The sequence below is a fragment of the Odocoileus virginianus genome, chromosome 3 (genome assembly GCF_023699985.2).
Source record: "Odocoileus virginianus isolate 20LAN1187 ecotype Illinois chromosome 3, Ovbor_1.2, whole genome shotgun sequence".
In the NCBI taxonomy this organism is placed as follows: domain Eukaryota; kingdom Metazoa; phylum Chordata; class Mammalia; order Artiodactyla; family Cervidae; genus Odocoileus; species Odocoileus virginianus.
The window spans coordinates 90,348,596-90,364,196 of record NC_069676.1 but is presented as its reverse complement, the minus strand read 5'-3'; the positions used below and the strand labels follow the sequence as shown (position 1 = coordinate 90,364,196).

Here is a 15,601-nt window from a genome sequence, read left to right as displayed (position 1 = left end):
GAGCTCCAGCTTCAGCATCAGTCTTTCCAGTGAATATTCAGGGTTGATTTCCTTTAGGATTGACTGGTATGATCCCCTTGCTGTCCAAGGGACTCTCAGAAGTCTCCTCCAACACCACAGTTAAAAAGCATCAATTCTTCAGCACTCAGCCTTCTTTGTGGTTCAACTCTCACATCCGTGTATGACTACTGGAAAAATCATAGCTTTCACTATATGGATCTTTGTTGGCAAAGTAATGTCTCTGCTTTTTAATATGCTGTCTAGGTTTGTCATAGCTTTTCTTCCAAGGAGCAAGCATCTTTTAATTTCCTGGCTGCAGTTACTGTCTGCAGCCCAAGAAAATAAAATCAGTCACTGTTTCCACTATTTCCCCTTCTACTTGTCATAAGTAGTATTTTCTAAAAAGAAGAAAATTGATTTATATAATCACAGAACCTTTATCAAAATTATGAAATGAACTTGATACAATACTATTATCAAATGTATCAACCTTAGTCAACTTTACTCAGTGGTCTTAATCTTGTCTTTATAGCAAAAAGAAAAAAAAAAACCTGGTTCAGGATTTAATATAGGATAAGATTGTATTTCTTGTCACATCTCTTTAGTTCTTTGATTTCTGAACCAGTTCCTCAGTCTGTCTTTCTTAACCTTGATATTTTTGAAGAGTAGAGGATAGCTATTTTAAAGAATGTCCTTTAATTTGGGTTTTCTGCTATTTTTTTTCACAATCAGATTCAGCTTGTGCATCCTTGGCAGGAATTCCACAGAAGTGATGCTGTGGTCTCCTGAGTATAGGATTTAGTAGAAGGCACATGCTGTCAACTCCTCCACTTCTGGTGGTCTCACTTTTATAGTCACGCCCCCTGAGATCCCTATGAGACTATCAGGGCTCCCTTGCGCCCAGATTCCTAGCTCTATTCAAGGAGTCCAAGAAGAATGAATTGAACCCGAACTGGCAGCTCCCACAAAGCTGGAAATGGGCTGGGGATGTTTTGAGCTCTTAACTCTTGCTGTTTTGGGTACCATCTTTCTTTGAACAAGCCAGCGCCTGGCACATGGTAGGTGATTTAGGAACTGCTTGCATTGAATCAGCAAGAGACCTGTCTGTCTTCCTTTTTCTTAGGTTCCTGTGGCATGTCCCACTGACATACATTACCAGCAAATCAGACGCAGTCCAGCGCTTTTTGCTAAAGACAAGAACAGGTAATTTATTGTGGACCTAACTAGCTTACTTCAAGAAGGAACTGTTTAAATGTATAAGATTTAAATAATCAGTTTTCCTGGGTATTTATCTTGGTTAAAACAAAAACGATTGGGTCAGACTTCATCTTCAGCAGATCCCTGACTTTCAATTTCTAGTAAAGAATATAGGTTTGAAAATACTGTCCGGTTGCAAAAAAGAAGGCCAATATCTTGCCAGGTAAGGAATAAAACTGTTCAGTTATATAACGCTGAGGGGGAGAGACACTTCGAAAAATCACCCCTGACTTTAACACTGATGGGCTGTATCATACATGTGGCCTGAAACATGGCAATGTTCTCCCAAATCTATAAATCTGACAAAATTCGTGTCTTAAACTAGTATTGGCTTTTGCCTATTGGGATGCTGTTTTCTGGTTTCTAAAAGCAGTGTGTTCAATATGAAACTCATTTCAGTATTAAAGTTGTTGGGTATTAAACCTGCCTTTAGTTTCCTTGTCTAGTCTGTGATCAGAAAAGCTTTTACCAGTCAAGAGAGAAAACCGAGCTGTGATTTACTTTATTTGCTCTAGATGTGCTCATCCTCCCAGAAGAGGTGGAATGGATCAAATTTAATGTCAGAATGAATGGCTATTACATTGTGCATTATGAGGATGATGGATGGGACTCTCTGATTGGCCTTTTAAAAGAAACACACACGGCAATCAGCAGTAACGATCGGGCCAGTCTCATTAACAATGCATTTCAGCTTGTCAGGTAATGCAATCCCCCCTCACAGTCGTGGTTTATGCCTGAAAGCTGCTATTATCATTCAAATCTTTGATTTTTAAAGATGAAAATGATTGATTGCTAATAAGTTGAAGGATGTTTTCTCCCAAGTTCTCCTAACAATTCAGGGTTGCTGCTTTTAGCCTCAGGATTACCTCCTATCTGTGTCTACTGAGGACTGAGGTAAAGAAAGGAATCTGTATTTTAATCTTTTTCATTAACAACTTGGATCAGATGAAGGCAGAAGTGTAGAAAACCGGGAGACTGACATCCCAGAAAAGCCCCTTGCCTGGCCTTTAAAGCCTAGCCCTGCAGCTTTTCCTGGCCTTGCTGTATGTAACAGATCGGGTTTCTCCCTGCTGGGTGAAGGCTTCTTAGAAGACTAAGGTCGCCCAGACCCAAGCTGTCATCATTACATCTCTTGGACTAAAGGAGAGCAGTTCCCCTGTCCCATCCCCATGCTACCCAAGCTGGATGCCTGGACGTCACAACATCTTTATGGCATGTAGCTCATAGAACATGGTCCAGCCAAATGACCTTTGAGTGGGTGAGGATAATATTCACTTTTTTTTGCCCCTAGCATTGGCTTTTCAGGAAATCTTCCCCTTGCCTAAAACTCAAACTTCTTCACTCTTTAGGTAGAAGTGAGGTCTAAGAGGAATCCCCCACATGGGAGAGAATACTGTGATTCTCAGCCTCCATGTCACTCGGCTCTAAAATGTTGAGTTTTTCCTTTTTGGGGGCTTCTTGAGGTGACAGAAAGCAGTGGGGGATAAAGATAGGGGTTACTTATGAAGCCGTTTCTGCCTGCCTGAATATATATAATCCCCTCCACAGCGCACCACTGCTTAAATCACTGTGTTTACTTACATGCGCACAGGTACCCTACCACTGAGGCTTTTAAGACCAACTCTCATTATAATGACGAATTTTTTAGATCTACATTCAGTTTCTTTTTGTTTTGTTATTGCTTTTTTTTTAATTTGTAAAAATTAAAAATTTTTTAAATTTTAATTGGAGGCTAATTACTTTACAAAATTGTGGTGGTTTTTGCCATACATTGACATGAATCCACCACGGATGTATATGTGTTCCCCATCCTGAACCCCCTCCCACCTCCCTCCCCATCCCATCCCTCTGGGTCATCCCAGTGCACCAGTCCTGAGCACCCTGTCTCATGCATCGAACCTGGACTAGCGATCTGTTTCACATATGGTCATATACATCTTTCAATGCTACTCTCTCAAATCATCCCACCCTCGCCTTCTCCCACAGAGTCCAAAGTCTATTCTTTTATTCAGTTTCTTTTTGAAACGGAGATGAGGATGTGCTAACTCCACGGACTCATTCTGGTGACTGAGGGGCAGCCTCTCTGGTGAAGCTTCCTGAGGGATCTTTGATCACAGTTCCCGGTTCACTCTGGCAGTCCAGCAAGGTCCGATGTTTCCTAGAGGGACAGATGCTGACCTGCTGTAATTGCATCTTAACCACAACCAGGAGAGCTCCGCTATTATATGTGGTTATATAATATATTGCATTACATTACATTATATATATTATATGTGGTTAGCGCTACTATTCGAGAAAGTTCTTTCACAGGGCAAACATATCACATGTTGTGTTATATGTGACAGGAAAGCTGTTAGTGTGGAGGTGATTATCTGTTAGGAGTTGTCTATATATGACTGAACATCTTGCTGGAAGCTTGTTAAAATAACTTTTGAGGCAAACAGTTGATTTCCTGGATGTTTCTTTCAAACTGCTAACCCCGGTGTCTCTTGATCAGCATTGGAAAGCTGTCGATTGAAAAAGCCTTGGATTTAACCTTGTACCTGAAGCATGAAACTGAAATCATGCCAGTGTTTCAAGGTTTGAATGAGCTGATACCGATATATAAGTTAATGGAGAAGAGAGATATGAATGAAGTGGAAACTCAATTCAAGGTAAAAGGCTGGAATAAACTGAATAGTTTTTAGATAACCAGTTTGCTTTGGTGTGGGTGTGGAAAAGATTTCTTACTGTGGTGTATATTTTATATACATATCTGGATACATTTTAAAGAAAATCGCAATTATCTTCATACCTGAGTTGACCCATGAAGATTTTGGTTTTATTTTGGCACTAAAAACAGGCCTGGCACGGTTAGACCCTGTTCTTAAGTTTCAGGGGCTTGTCATTCCCTCATGTGGCTGATTCTTTATGTCATTTTACTTCTGTATTGGGATGGTTGCTCTTAAGATTTCCTGGGACTCAGGCACTCAAGCAGGAGGCACGCACTTGTTACTTTTGGCAAAATGTCATGAAGTCTCATTGTATAATTTGCTCTCAAAATGTCGCATTAACTGTCTCTTTTAGTGTGTTTTGAAAGTGGCAGCTCATCCTGATTTTAAGTAGACTAAGTACATGTCTATAAGATGGTTAGGGAAATACTCGAATCATTCATCATTTCTTGCTTTTGACCCCTTTAATAATTAAATAGAAACCGAACCGCAAGGTTTTGAAAGTCTGGGTTGGACTGAGCTTTAAGAAGCAACGCCCATCCCCCGAGGGAGTACTGAGCTCTGTAAACCACGAGGCGACTGGTGGCAGGTGTGGCTTTTCCGAGGTGACTGGTGGCAGGTGTGGCTTTCCCGCAGGCCTTCCTCATCAGGCTACTGAGGGACCTCATTGACAAGCAGACGTGGACGGACGAGGGCTCCGTGTCGGAGCGAGTGCTGCGGAGTCAGCTGCTGCTTCTCGCCTGCGTGCGCAAGTACCAGCCCTGCGTGCAGAAGGCAGAAGGCTACTTCAGACAGTGGCAGGAAGCCGATGGAAACCTGAGGTCTGTTTTTATTGAGCAACTAGCTTGCTTATCGGAGAAAGCAATGGCACCCCACTCCAGTACTCTTGCCTGGAAAATCCCATGGGCGGAGGAGCCTGGTGGGCTGCAGTCCATGGGGTCGTGAAGACTCGGACACGTCTGAGTGACATCCCTTTCACTTTTCACTCTCATACACTGGAGAAGGAAATGGCAACCCACTCCAGTGTTCTTGCCTGGAGAATCCCAGGGACGGCGGAGCCTGGTGGGCTGCCGTCTATGGGGTCGCACAGAGTCGGACACGACTGAAGTGACTTAGCATCAGCAGCAGTTTCTTCACGTAAGGGGTATCTTTTCTGTGTTCCATCATCATGGCTCAATGTTGGTGGCAAAAAAGAAACAAGTATAGATCAGACTGTTCTGGTGCTCTTTAAGGAAAATAATTTTTTTTTTCTTTTAGATTATCTACGCCCCTCTCAACTTTCTGCTTGAAGAAATGCTAAGAGGAAACCTCTATGCACAAAAGTCAAATATCTGAACAGTTAGAATGGGATTAGAATATTTACTGGGTTATTTTGGTATAGCCAAGGATACAAAAGGGCTTCCCTTGTGGCTCAGCTGGTAAAGAATCCACCTGCAATGTGGGAGACTGGGGTTTGATCCCTGGGTTGGGAAGATCCCCTGAGAAGGGAAAGGCTACCCACTCCGGTATTCTGGCCTGGAGAATTCCACGGACTGTATAGTCCACGGGGCGGCAAAGAGTCGGACACGACTGAGAAGCTTTCACTTCACTTCACTTCAAGGATACAAAGGTGGCTTACTCAGGTGTCTCAAGTGATAAAGAACCTGCCTGCCAATGCAGGAGACGCAAGAGACACAGGTTCGATTCCTGGGTTGGGAAGATCCCCTGGAGTAGAAAATGGCAACCTATTACAGTGTTCTTGCCAGGATAATCCCGCGGTCAGAGGAGCCTAGCAAAGTCAGACATGACTAAGTGCACAGAAGGATACAAAACCTTATTAGAACTAAGACAGCTATGCTAGACAGGAGCAGAGGCAGTGCCTCTCATAGTAGCTTTTTCAGGCCTCTCAAGCTCCTGACAGGTGGGGAGGGGACACAGAGGGATATGGGGCCGGGGTCAAGTCCTTTTATATTTGCGGCTTAAATCCCATGCAGGAGATACTAAGCCAACAATATACATACTTGCATTTAAAGAAGTGCCTACAAACAGTGGTCCTATTGGGTTCCTGACTTTTGTTCATGGACTTCATTTTAAGTCTAGTTTGAATTTATTTTTCTTTTGTCTTGGAAATTGACTACCTATTGAGTCACTTGGCATCATTCAAGTATGTTAGAAACAGATGTATTTAAAGAAGTGGCATAAGAAAAAATTAAAGAAGTGGCATTTCACAGTATATTTCTGAGAAAGCTACTTAAAACCTAATTTCAATTACTCTTTCTTGCCTCTTTATAAAATGTTACTGAAGGAAAGAGGTTATTTTTGTTTACATTTCCGAGCACATGTCTCTGATTGTGGAGCTGGTTTATCATTTTGTAATAAGTAAGTCTCCTGCCTGCAAACACACTTTCTTCATCCCTGACTCACCCTTGGTATGTTCTTTTTCACAGCTTGCCCGATGATGTGACCTTGGCAGTGTTTGCTGTGGGGGCCCAGACCCTCGAAGGATGGGATTTTCTTTATAGTAAATACCAGTCATCATTGTCCAGTACCGAGAAAAACCAAATTGAATTTGCTCTCTGTATCAGCCAAAATAAAGAAAAGCTTCAATGGTGAGTAATTCATTCATGTTCATATAGCCAAAAGAAATTAAATGGGAGCAGATCCTTCTGGCATCTATTTTTGTTCTCTTGGCCAGGAACCGTGTTTTCTGCTGGGAACATTTATGCAGGAGGGCGCACATCTAATGTGTATGGTAAATAATTAGGGAGCAGCGGGTGTCAGGAAAAATATTTTGGGGAGTATGTATTTGTGTATCTTTAACACATTTAGAAATATATACTTGGTATACTTATTTAGTCACTTGTGAGCAAAAAGAGAATATATGAGAAGGGGTGTTGTAAATATAAATGTTAGTTTTTATTATTATGTAGCTATAGTGAGTTTCTCAGGGCTCTTTTATAACCTAGATCAGCTTTTTTTTCTTTCACAAATCATTGTATTAAAAAGTTCAGAACTTTTTCAGGGCCTCTTCATTGCTAACATGTCTCTTAATCATTCTAGGCTACTAGATCAAAGTTTTAAGGGAGATGTAATAAAAACTCAAGAGTTTCCAAATATTCTTAGAGCTATTGGCAGAAACCCAGTGGGATATCCGTTGGCCTGGCAGTTTCTGAGGGAAAACTGGAACAAACTAGTGCAAAAGTAAGTCGTGCCAAAAACTGTGCTGTGACTGGGAAGAATTCCTGAAACTCGCTGTGTTTTAGCCGAGTCTGTCCAATAATAGGGGTTATCTAGAGGGATTCTTTTATTGAAGATAGGAGGTAGAGGTACCCAAAATATCCTTAGAAAATATGAAACTCTAATTCAGTGCTAACTAGTGGATCTGGGTGGTTAAGTTTTTCATGCCGCGTGGAATAATCTCTTCCTGTACCCTGGGCCCTATGTGAAGCCTTCTTCTGCACAGTTCAAGCCGAGTCTTCTATTTAGTCCTTCTGCTCATTGCATCTGCCCTTGTAAGTAGCACTTGTTACTTGTGTCATTTTCTTTTGGGTACTTTATCTTTTATTCAGTGGCTGGTGTGTTTATTTTTTACAACTAGATCTTAGCCCCTTGGAGCTAAGGATCATGTCTTATCTTTTTCATGCCTAACTAGTTTCTGGTTGATTGCTATAACATATGTTGAGGCACTTAAAAATACATATGGAATGAGCAAATACTTCATAATACATTTTGACAATTTCTATTTCTAGGTTTGGTCTTGGCTCAAATTCCATAGCCTACATGGTAACGGGAACAACAAATCAATTCTCAACAAGAGCACGGCTTGAAGAGGTAAAATAAATAAATAAAAAGCTTTCTTTTTAAACCTAAGTGACAGTTAGCTAATAGGTTATCTAATAAATAGGGGGTCAGCAAAATACTTGAAGGGCCTGCTGAGTTAGAAATGAATTTTGTCATTGAGTGCATGTTCTTTCTGGATGTGTGTTGTGTTCAGTAGGGTGGTTTTGATTTTAGCAAAAAATTATTTGATTTTACAAATAATTGAAAGCTGTGCCTCTCCTCAAACATGTTTAGAAGTCTTAGCTCTGCCATTGGAAATTTTAGGGCTTAAAAAATTACTTTAGACATCTAATCCCTGTTTAGGATGTTAAACATGATTATTGGAGGAATAAGTGACTGAAGTGATCATCTAGTTATTTTGAAAGAGGCTGGTCTGGAAAATAAGTTCTCTACTATGCAAGCTTGTGATTTCCCATACTTACTTTATGTACTGTCTACTTTCAGGAAGAATTTTAGGCCACTTGTAAGGTCTATATCTAAAATAATGTTAACCAAAAAAGCTGCATAATGTTCAGAAAGAGGTAACTGTATGAGGGATTTATGCTGAGGACAATTTATTGCAATTGTACCCTAAATTTATCACAGCTTCCTAGCAGCCAAGGAAAGATGAGAAAACAGTATGAGTTATTGTCAGGCAAGAGAGACCCATGGAACATGCAAGTTTTCCACAAAAGCAAACTTTTCAGTCTTCATGGGTCATTTTGTGGAGGTGCACGTGTGTGGTCAGTCACTTCAGTTGTTTCCGACTCTTTGCAACACTATGGACTGTAGGCTCCTCTGTCCGTGGGATTCTCCAGGCGAGAACACTGGAGTGGGTTGCCATTGCCTTCTCCAGGGGATCTTCCCAACCCAGGGATCGAACCCTCAGCTCCTGCAACTCCTGCACTGCAGGCAGATTCTTTACCCACTGAGCCACCTGGGAAGCCTGGCTCTTCCCTAACAGTGTTCTCTATAGTAAAGTTGAACACATTTTACATGGCTTTAAAAATGTTGCATTTAGATAAAATCCGAGAGCCTAATATAAACTTTCTTAGGAATGGTTCAATTGTGTAGTTCCATGATCTAGCTTGATAGAGACTGCTTTGAAAATGAAAAAAGAAATGTGACAACCCTTATTTCTCCAGTTTTTCAGTAGTCTCACCCAGGCTGGTATAATTATCTTGCACACAATAATTCAAGCTTGACCTTCTAGTGAGGTCTACGGCAGAGATACTTTGTGTGATGACTGCAGGACCAACCAGGGGCTGTGACCAGATGTGCAGTAACAAAAGATTTCATTTATTGATTGATCATTTATTTTCTCAATAATTCACTCAAGAGGTACTTCATTCTTACTCTCCAGCAGTTACAGTTTTAGGTCAGGGCTACAGTGATGAAACAGGATATACAAAGTCCCTGCCCTCACAGAACTTATATTCTACCAGGAGAATCAGACAGTCAGGGACACATCAACCTATGCCGGGTAGTTATATGCCCTGAAGATGAATAAGTCAGGGGAAGGAGAGTGCGTGACTGGGTAAAGGATGATGCCATGTTCTGTGGGATGACGAGTGGACGTGTGAGCAGGTGCAGATGGAAATGGAGGCGTCTAAGAGGAGAGTGTTGTGTGCAGAGGAAGCATCAGGTACAAAACCCCTGTGCCAGGACATGTAAATGAAAGCGCCTGACATGTTGTCAGATGGAACGTATCCTGCTGACATTTAAAATGCAGGCACCATCCCGAGCCCGTCCTTCCCCTCGCCTCCAGTCCCTCCTGAGTCCTCTTGGCCCTGCTTCCGGCTTGTCCATCCTCTGCGCACCTCTCTGCTCTTAGTGTGGCCAAGCCTTTCTCCTCTCTTGCCTGGGACTACGGTGGTAACCTCCTGACTGACCTTCCTTCTGCCATTTGACCAGCGCCAAACTGTTTTGCATCCTGAAAACTGAAAACCCACCCACGGCAGACTGACCCTTTCTTGGAACTCTTGCCCGTTGCTCTTGACATCTCAAACCTCTCCTTCCTGTGTGGATGAGTCCACGATGACCTGGCCCCTGCCCACCTCTCCGGCTCATTCCCGCACACTTCTGCACTCACCGTCTCAGCCACTCAGTCTCCTCCTGCCTCTGGGCCCCACCGGGTATTTCTCCCGGCTCGAAGCCTCCACGCTTATTCCTTCTTCTTCCTGGCTTGCTCTGTCCCCAGCTTTAGACTGGGAAGGTTCATTTTATTCTGCATAAATTCCCCGAGCTCAAGTGTCATCACCTCTACAGACCACTTTGTCAAAGGCAGGCCACCCCCATCCCCAGTTGAGATCGTGGCCTGGGCTTATTTTCTCCACCGCGGTGCAGAGTCATCCTAGTTCACTTCTTGTCGTCTCTGGCAAACCGTAAGCTCCACGAGGACAGGGTGCTTGCCTGACTCATGGCCTCATCCTCAGTGTCTTGCACAGTAATTAAGCCAGAGGGATGAGTAAGTCTCAGAGTCAATATTCATGAAGAAATGGATGCGGGTGAGTCCCTGGGCTTTAGGTCCCTAGACCCTCTGGGCTTTAGGTTCTGCACTTCACCCACATTACACAACAGGGTCCTCACCAATGCTCTGCAGTATTACAGATGAGGAATCTGAGTCCCGGAGAAGTTAAATCATTTACTCTACCCATATATCAGGCTGCTCATTGCACAGAAAATGTTCTCAAGGAGGCAAGTGTGATTCATCTATGTCTTCAGCTGAGATGCTGGATTTCCCAAGGCAGATGAAGATAGGAGTGATAAATCTGGGTCCAGAAAAATTGAAGGGCAGGGGTTAACTACGGGCTTTGTTAGAGCTCTTGTGTTAAGCTTCTTTAGGACTAATTAATTTGACCGATTAGTAAAACCATTGATGTGATTCAACTGAAGAGTGCCCGAGTGATTTTTTAATTTTTTATATTTTATTAAGTATAGTTGATTTACAATGTTAATTTTTGTTGCATAGCAAAGTAACTCAGCCACACTTTTTTTCTTTTTCATATTCTTTTCCTTGATGGTTTATCGCAGGATTTTGCCCAGAGTGATTTTTTAAATAGCATATTAATTAATCTTGAATTCTGATAGAAAACAATAGGTTGAGCTACAGTTTAAGGCAGGACAATGAAGTAGGGTGTTCTCTAGGTTGTTATAGTGGGAGGACATGCCTTCAGCTCACTGAAAAGTTCTACTGAGGTTTAATTTTAAAACAACCCTGAATCATTTAAAATTGGAATTTGATCTTTCAAAAGCCTATTCTTCCCCACCTCCTGTCCCCAAACTTATGATATTATGACATGGATTTTTAAGGAATTAACTGTCTGGAATCCATGCTGAATAAATAATACATCTTGGCCGAGACTTGCTTCCTGTCTACAAAATCACAAATTGATGGATTAATGCTGTGAAAATTTATGGGAAAAGGTTAAGAACCCTTGACGGTGAGAGAGTATAGCACAATGGTCAGTGCTGTTGCCAAGCCAACCTATTCCTCCTGTGAGCTTAAAGGGGATAAAACACCCAGCAGAGAAACAACAGCAGATATTTTCGAGGAGATAGCCAAACGACTCTTATCTCTCTAAAACCGTGGGGAGTATTGTGTGGATTTTATCTTGAGGGAACAATACATCAACTGTGGATTAGGAGAAAAAAAAAATTGGCAAGGTTTGGGGTATTACCACCATAACTTGCTAAGAACCCCACTCCTTGCAGTGTTTCTATAATAACATACGTGGCCAGGGCCATGGAGAAAGACCGCACTTTATGTGGCTGAAGCTGTTTGGCTTGGCAAAGAGAAGATTCTGTACCTTCTGCTTTTTTCAGACACGTTTAAAAATGTTAAGTTTGCATCAGTGCCTATGCCACAGACGACACATAAAATAGATACACAAGATTAAAACTTAATTATAAAATGGTAAACGCCGAAGTCTTTTAGAATCTGGTAACTGTGAATAAGTTTTTAAAAGCTGCAGAGAAAGAAAAAAAAAAAAAACACTTGACATCCTGAGGCATGAGCTCATTTCAGAGCTCAAGTTTATGTACATAATCGTATCCAGACACCTGGCCCTGCCTTCTCTGTAGAATTTTGACAAATGCTGGAATTCTGGCTTCAGTTTGAACTAGCCTGAACTTACATTTGTGTAACTTGAAAACAAAATTTTACAATCCCAATTTTTCCCCCACAAGGTAAAAGAATTCTTCAGCTCTTTGAAGGAAAACGGGTCTCAGCTCCGTTGTGTTCAGCAAACCATCGAAACCATCGAGGAAAACATACGTTGGATGGACAAGAATTTTGATAAGATCAAAGCGTGGCTGCAGAGTGAGAAGCTCAACCTGCTGTAACAGTTCGGCTCTTAGCCGGTCCCTGTGATGTGTCATCTCCAAACTTTTGTTGAATGTGAATATTTTCAAAGTGGACATGGGCCAGCTTGGCACCCACTGAAGATGCCTCTTGCCCCCTCAATTCATCTCACCCTTTCCTTCTCGTGAAGACCGGCTGCTTCACGTTTTCCTCAGGGAGTTGCTGCCACTACGTGTTCCATTATAGGTGTGACCCCGAAATGTACACCCAGGTGGGGGATTCCCTACTGTGGAGAAGTAGAAGTTCCTGATTCTTCTTATATTGTACACTGAAGCCCCGTGGTCTCCACACCCCCTGCTCCCCACGTGCCTGTCATTCATATGCTGCTGCGTCAGTCTCCTGGGAAGCTCTCAACAGTGATGACTGACCCGTGAACCCCTGGGGTGCTGACTGAACCATGAATCCCCCCTCCTCTCCATCCCACCTTTCTCCCGCTTGCTGCTTGCCCAGGGGCTGACCTGTCCGGCCACATCATGAGGCTTCCCTGTCCTCCAGCTTCGGCTGAACTCCCAGGAGGGCAGATCAGAGCTGGGGTTGGGGAGAGAGCAGGTGAGAGTCTTTATTCTCCTGGCTTCCTTGCAGGTAGCCTCAGGCTGGCCTACAGCAGAAGGGCTCAGCTCCAGGGAGGCGGCCCTCTTTCCCGCCAGCCTCCTGCATCTCTGTGCTGGTGAAATGCTTCCTCCTCTCAACTCTGCAGGGGGAGGCGGAAGCCTGGCTTTCCTTAGTCCTGTCCGGACTCGTGGTTTTCATACAGCCTGCTCATATTCTTGTTTAAAAACAAAACCAAACCCCCTCAAACACCTTCCGTAGAGCCCTCCTGAGATAATCCTAATTAGAGGGTGCTATCTATTTCCTCAAGGCTACTGACCAGCAGACTGCTTTCAGGTCTAAAAGAGAAACCTGTCATTGCAAGTTGAACCTGAGTGCTGTTGATCCTTCGGTAGGTGATGCTTCCCCTCCCTGTTTCTTATTTGGTCTGGTTTCAGTTCAGTTCAGTCGCTCAGTCGTGTCCGACTCTGCGACCCCATGGACTGCAGCACGCCAGGCCTCCCTGCCCGTCACCAGGTCCCAGAGTTTACTCAAACTCATGTCCATTGAGTCAGTGATGCCATCCAACCATTGAAGAACTGACTCATTTGAAAAGGTCCTGATGCTGGGAAAGACTGAAGGTGGGAGGAGAAGGGGCCGATAGAGATGAGATGGTCTGGTTTATAATCCCTAAATAACTTGTTGTTGGCGCTTACTGCCCTCGGGCACTGCAGACTCTACTAAATGTAAGCTACTGTCAAATGGAAACTACTTGCTTATATGAGCCTAAGCAAAGACCAGGTATGGTGTTGGAGTTGAAATCTTTTATGGGTTTAATATATTGCAAAACTTAAGTTAAAGGAATAGGATATAAAAATGTCAATGTGTTCTAATACACTATGGAATAGAAGGTCTTTTCTGGATATAAATGTGTTTATAATTCCATTTTCATACATACCGCATGACTTAATGATTTAAGAACTAAAAAACAGAAATCACTGGTAATTTCTACCCCCCAGGTGTTTTCCTTCTAAAAAACATACAAAGCCAAGATTTTAATGTAAAATACTTTCCTTTAATTGCATCTTGTATCTTGAGTAATGAAACATGGAAATAGTGGTTTTCGGTTTTGGTCACCTGAGGAACCTATTTTCATTTGCTTTTGGAGAAGTCCATTTTCTAGACACGAATCACCACAACAGTGTGCAAAACCCCTTTTGGTAATAAAAAATGTTATTTACCTCTAAGCAAATATTTGCAATTATTTACTGCAAATTAGATGGGTAAAAAGGACTGATTTAGATCCTGTAGCTTACTCAGTTCATCATTAATTACCAGCAGACAAGACACCCAAGTCTTGAAGACATTTTGAATAAACAAAAAGGCATATTCAGAGAACCTTAAATAAATGTTTACTTTCACAGGTATTTCTTAAATCTCTGGATTTGGTATGTAATTTAAAAAACATTATATATGCATGTAAATTAGTAATATTGGAGTCAGATCTTTGCAAACACATCTGTCAATGTCAGAGGTTTCACTTCTTTTTTTTTTTTTTTAAACAAAACAGCTTTGTACTACCTATAGACACATAGTTAAAATCCCTCAGGAAAAGTGTTTATTTTCTTGTTAGTGCCTTGAAAAGGTCTTTTTAAGTTACCATAATCCTGGCTTTTATTTCCCATTTTAGACTAATAATGCCTTTATCTCATGAAATGAAGACAGAGCATTTCAAGTGGATGAAGTTTGCAATCTCAGGCATATGCATGATTTTTAAGGAGAATTTTTAGACTGTATTAATAGGATTGGATACCCATTATAAGCAGTATTGTTATTTAGCTTGCCTCCTACCCCATTAGATAGTATCAGTGATACTTATTTTTAGAGAAATTGCTAAGTCCTAAGAAATAGTTTAAACAGATGCAAAAGAAAGCTGTGCTCTCTGAAACCAGGAATTCCAAATCAGTTTTGTGATGTGTACCTGATATCTTTTCCTGTGTTCACGATCAGAAAATGAAGATGGGATTTTGATAATTTAATTTCATCAACGATATCAGTGTTATGTCCATCAACCATTCAGAAAGATATGAGAAACCATTCCAAGTTGTGGGATATCAGACCCTCCCTAGTTCTTAATTTGCTATGGGGGAAGAAAAAAACAGATTTTTTTAATGTTAAAAAGATCTTTTTCTTTATTTTTTAAGCAGAAGTTTGTTTTTGTATTTGGTAATAAACCCAGCTTCCATTAAGCCACATGCTGCACAGTGCAAGACTCATGTGGCGATGGCTCTATGCTAACAGCTGCTGTCAGGTTTCACAGAGAGACGATGGCAAGCATAGCTTAAGGCAGCGCTGCGGCAGACATCAAGCCATGTGAGTGTTCTAAGAATTAGACTTGATTATTCTTGAAACTTGCTATGCAGTGACATAGTCTGCATTTTGCTCTTATGACTTGAGTCAAGTCCCGGTGGGTCTGTGCGGACAAGATGCAGAAGTCCTAACCTCTGGCAGAGAGGTTGGCGGGGGCAGGGGTCGGTGCTTCCTGGTCTGTCCAGGGTCTCTACAATTAGCAGCTCAAGAGGAGACATGTGCCCAATGCACAGTATTTTATGTCTGACTTATCAACCCAAAGAAACATCAAATACAGTTCAAAAGTCCAAGAGGAAAGGGGTCATGAGAAATCAGAACACTGAAGAATACGTGAGGCATTGTTTTCCAAATGCTAACAACAAAAATAATTAAGTGCAAATTGAAAATACTAATGAGATTTACAGGCACTGTGGGGAGAATGTGCAAAAGTTTGCAAAGGTTTTTCCTTTTATGTGTGCTGCTTTAAGAAACTATCAAATATATCTCTTAGAAATATAAAGTTCCTTTCTCTCCCAACTGAAGACAATTTTTAAAAATTCAAAGTTTATCAATACTCAGTAGAATAACACAGGTG

The 15,601-nt window shown here is 41.8% G+C and overlaps 1 protein-coding gene across 3 annotated transcripts in view; it reads left to right on the top strand.

Moving 5' to 3' along the window:
* Positions 1-13,909, top strand: part of ERAP1 (endoplasmic reticulum aminopeptidase 1) — a 132,697-nt gene extending 118,788 nt beyond the window's left edge. For 2 of the 3 annotated variants that reach the window (XM_020875457.2, XM_070465850.1), the window contains exons 12-19: positions 1,124-1,203; positions 1,773-1,956; positions 3,755-3,911; positions 4,605-4,789; positions 6,395-6,556; positions 7,008-7,148; positions 7,697-7,778; positions 11,955-13,909. In XM_020875457.2, the coding sequence (XP_020731116.2) occupies positions 1,124-1,203; positions 1,773-1,956; positions 3,755-3,911; positions 4,605-4,789; positions 6,395-6,556; positions 7,008-7,148; positions 7,697-7,778; positions 11,955-12,110 (1,147 nt within the window). In that variant the 3' untranslated portion in view covers positions 12,111-13,909. Of the gene's footprint in view, positions 1-1,123; positions 1,204-1,772; positions 1,957-3,754; positions 3,912-4,447; positions 4,574-4,604; positions 4,790-6,394; positions 6,557-7,007; positions 7,149-7,696; positions 7,779-11,954 lie in introns of all 3 variants that reach the window. The other variant, XM_070465849.1, reaches the window with a different exon arrangement.
* Positions 13,910-15,601: the final 1,692 nt, after the last annotated feature.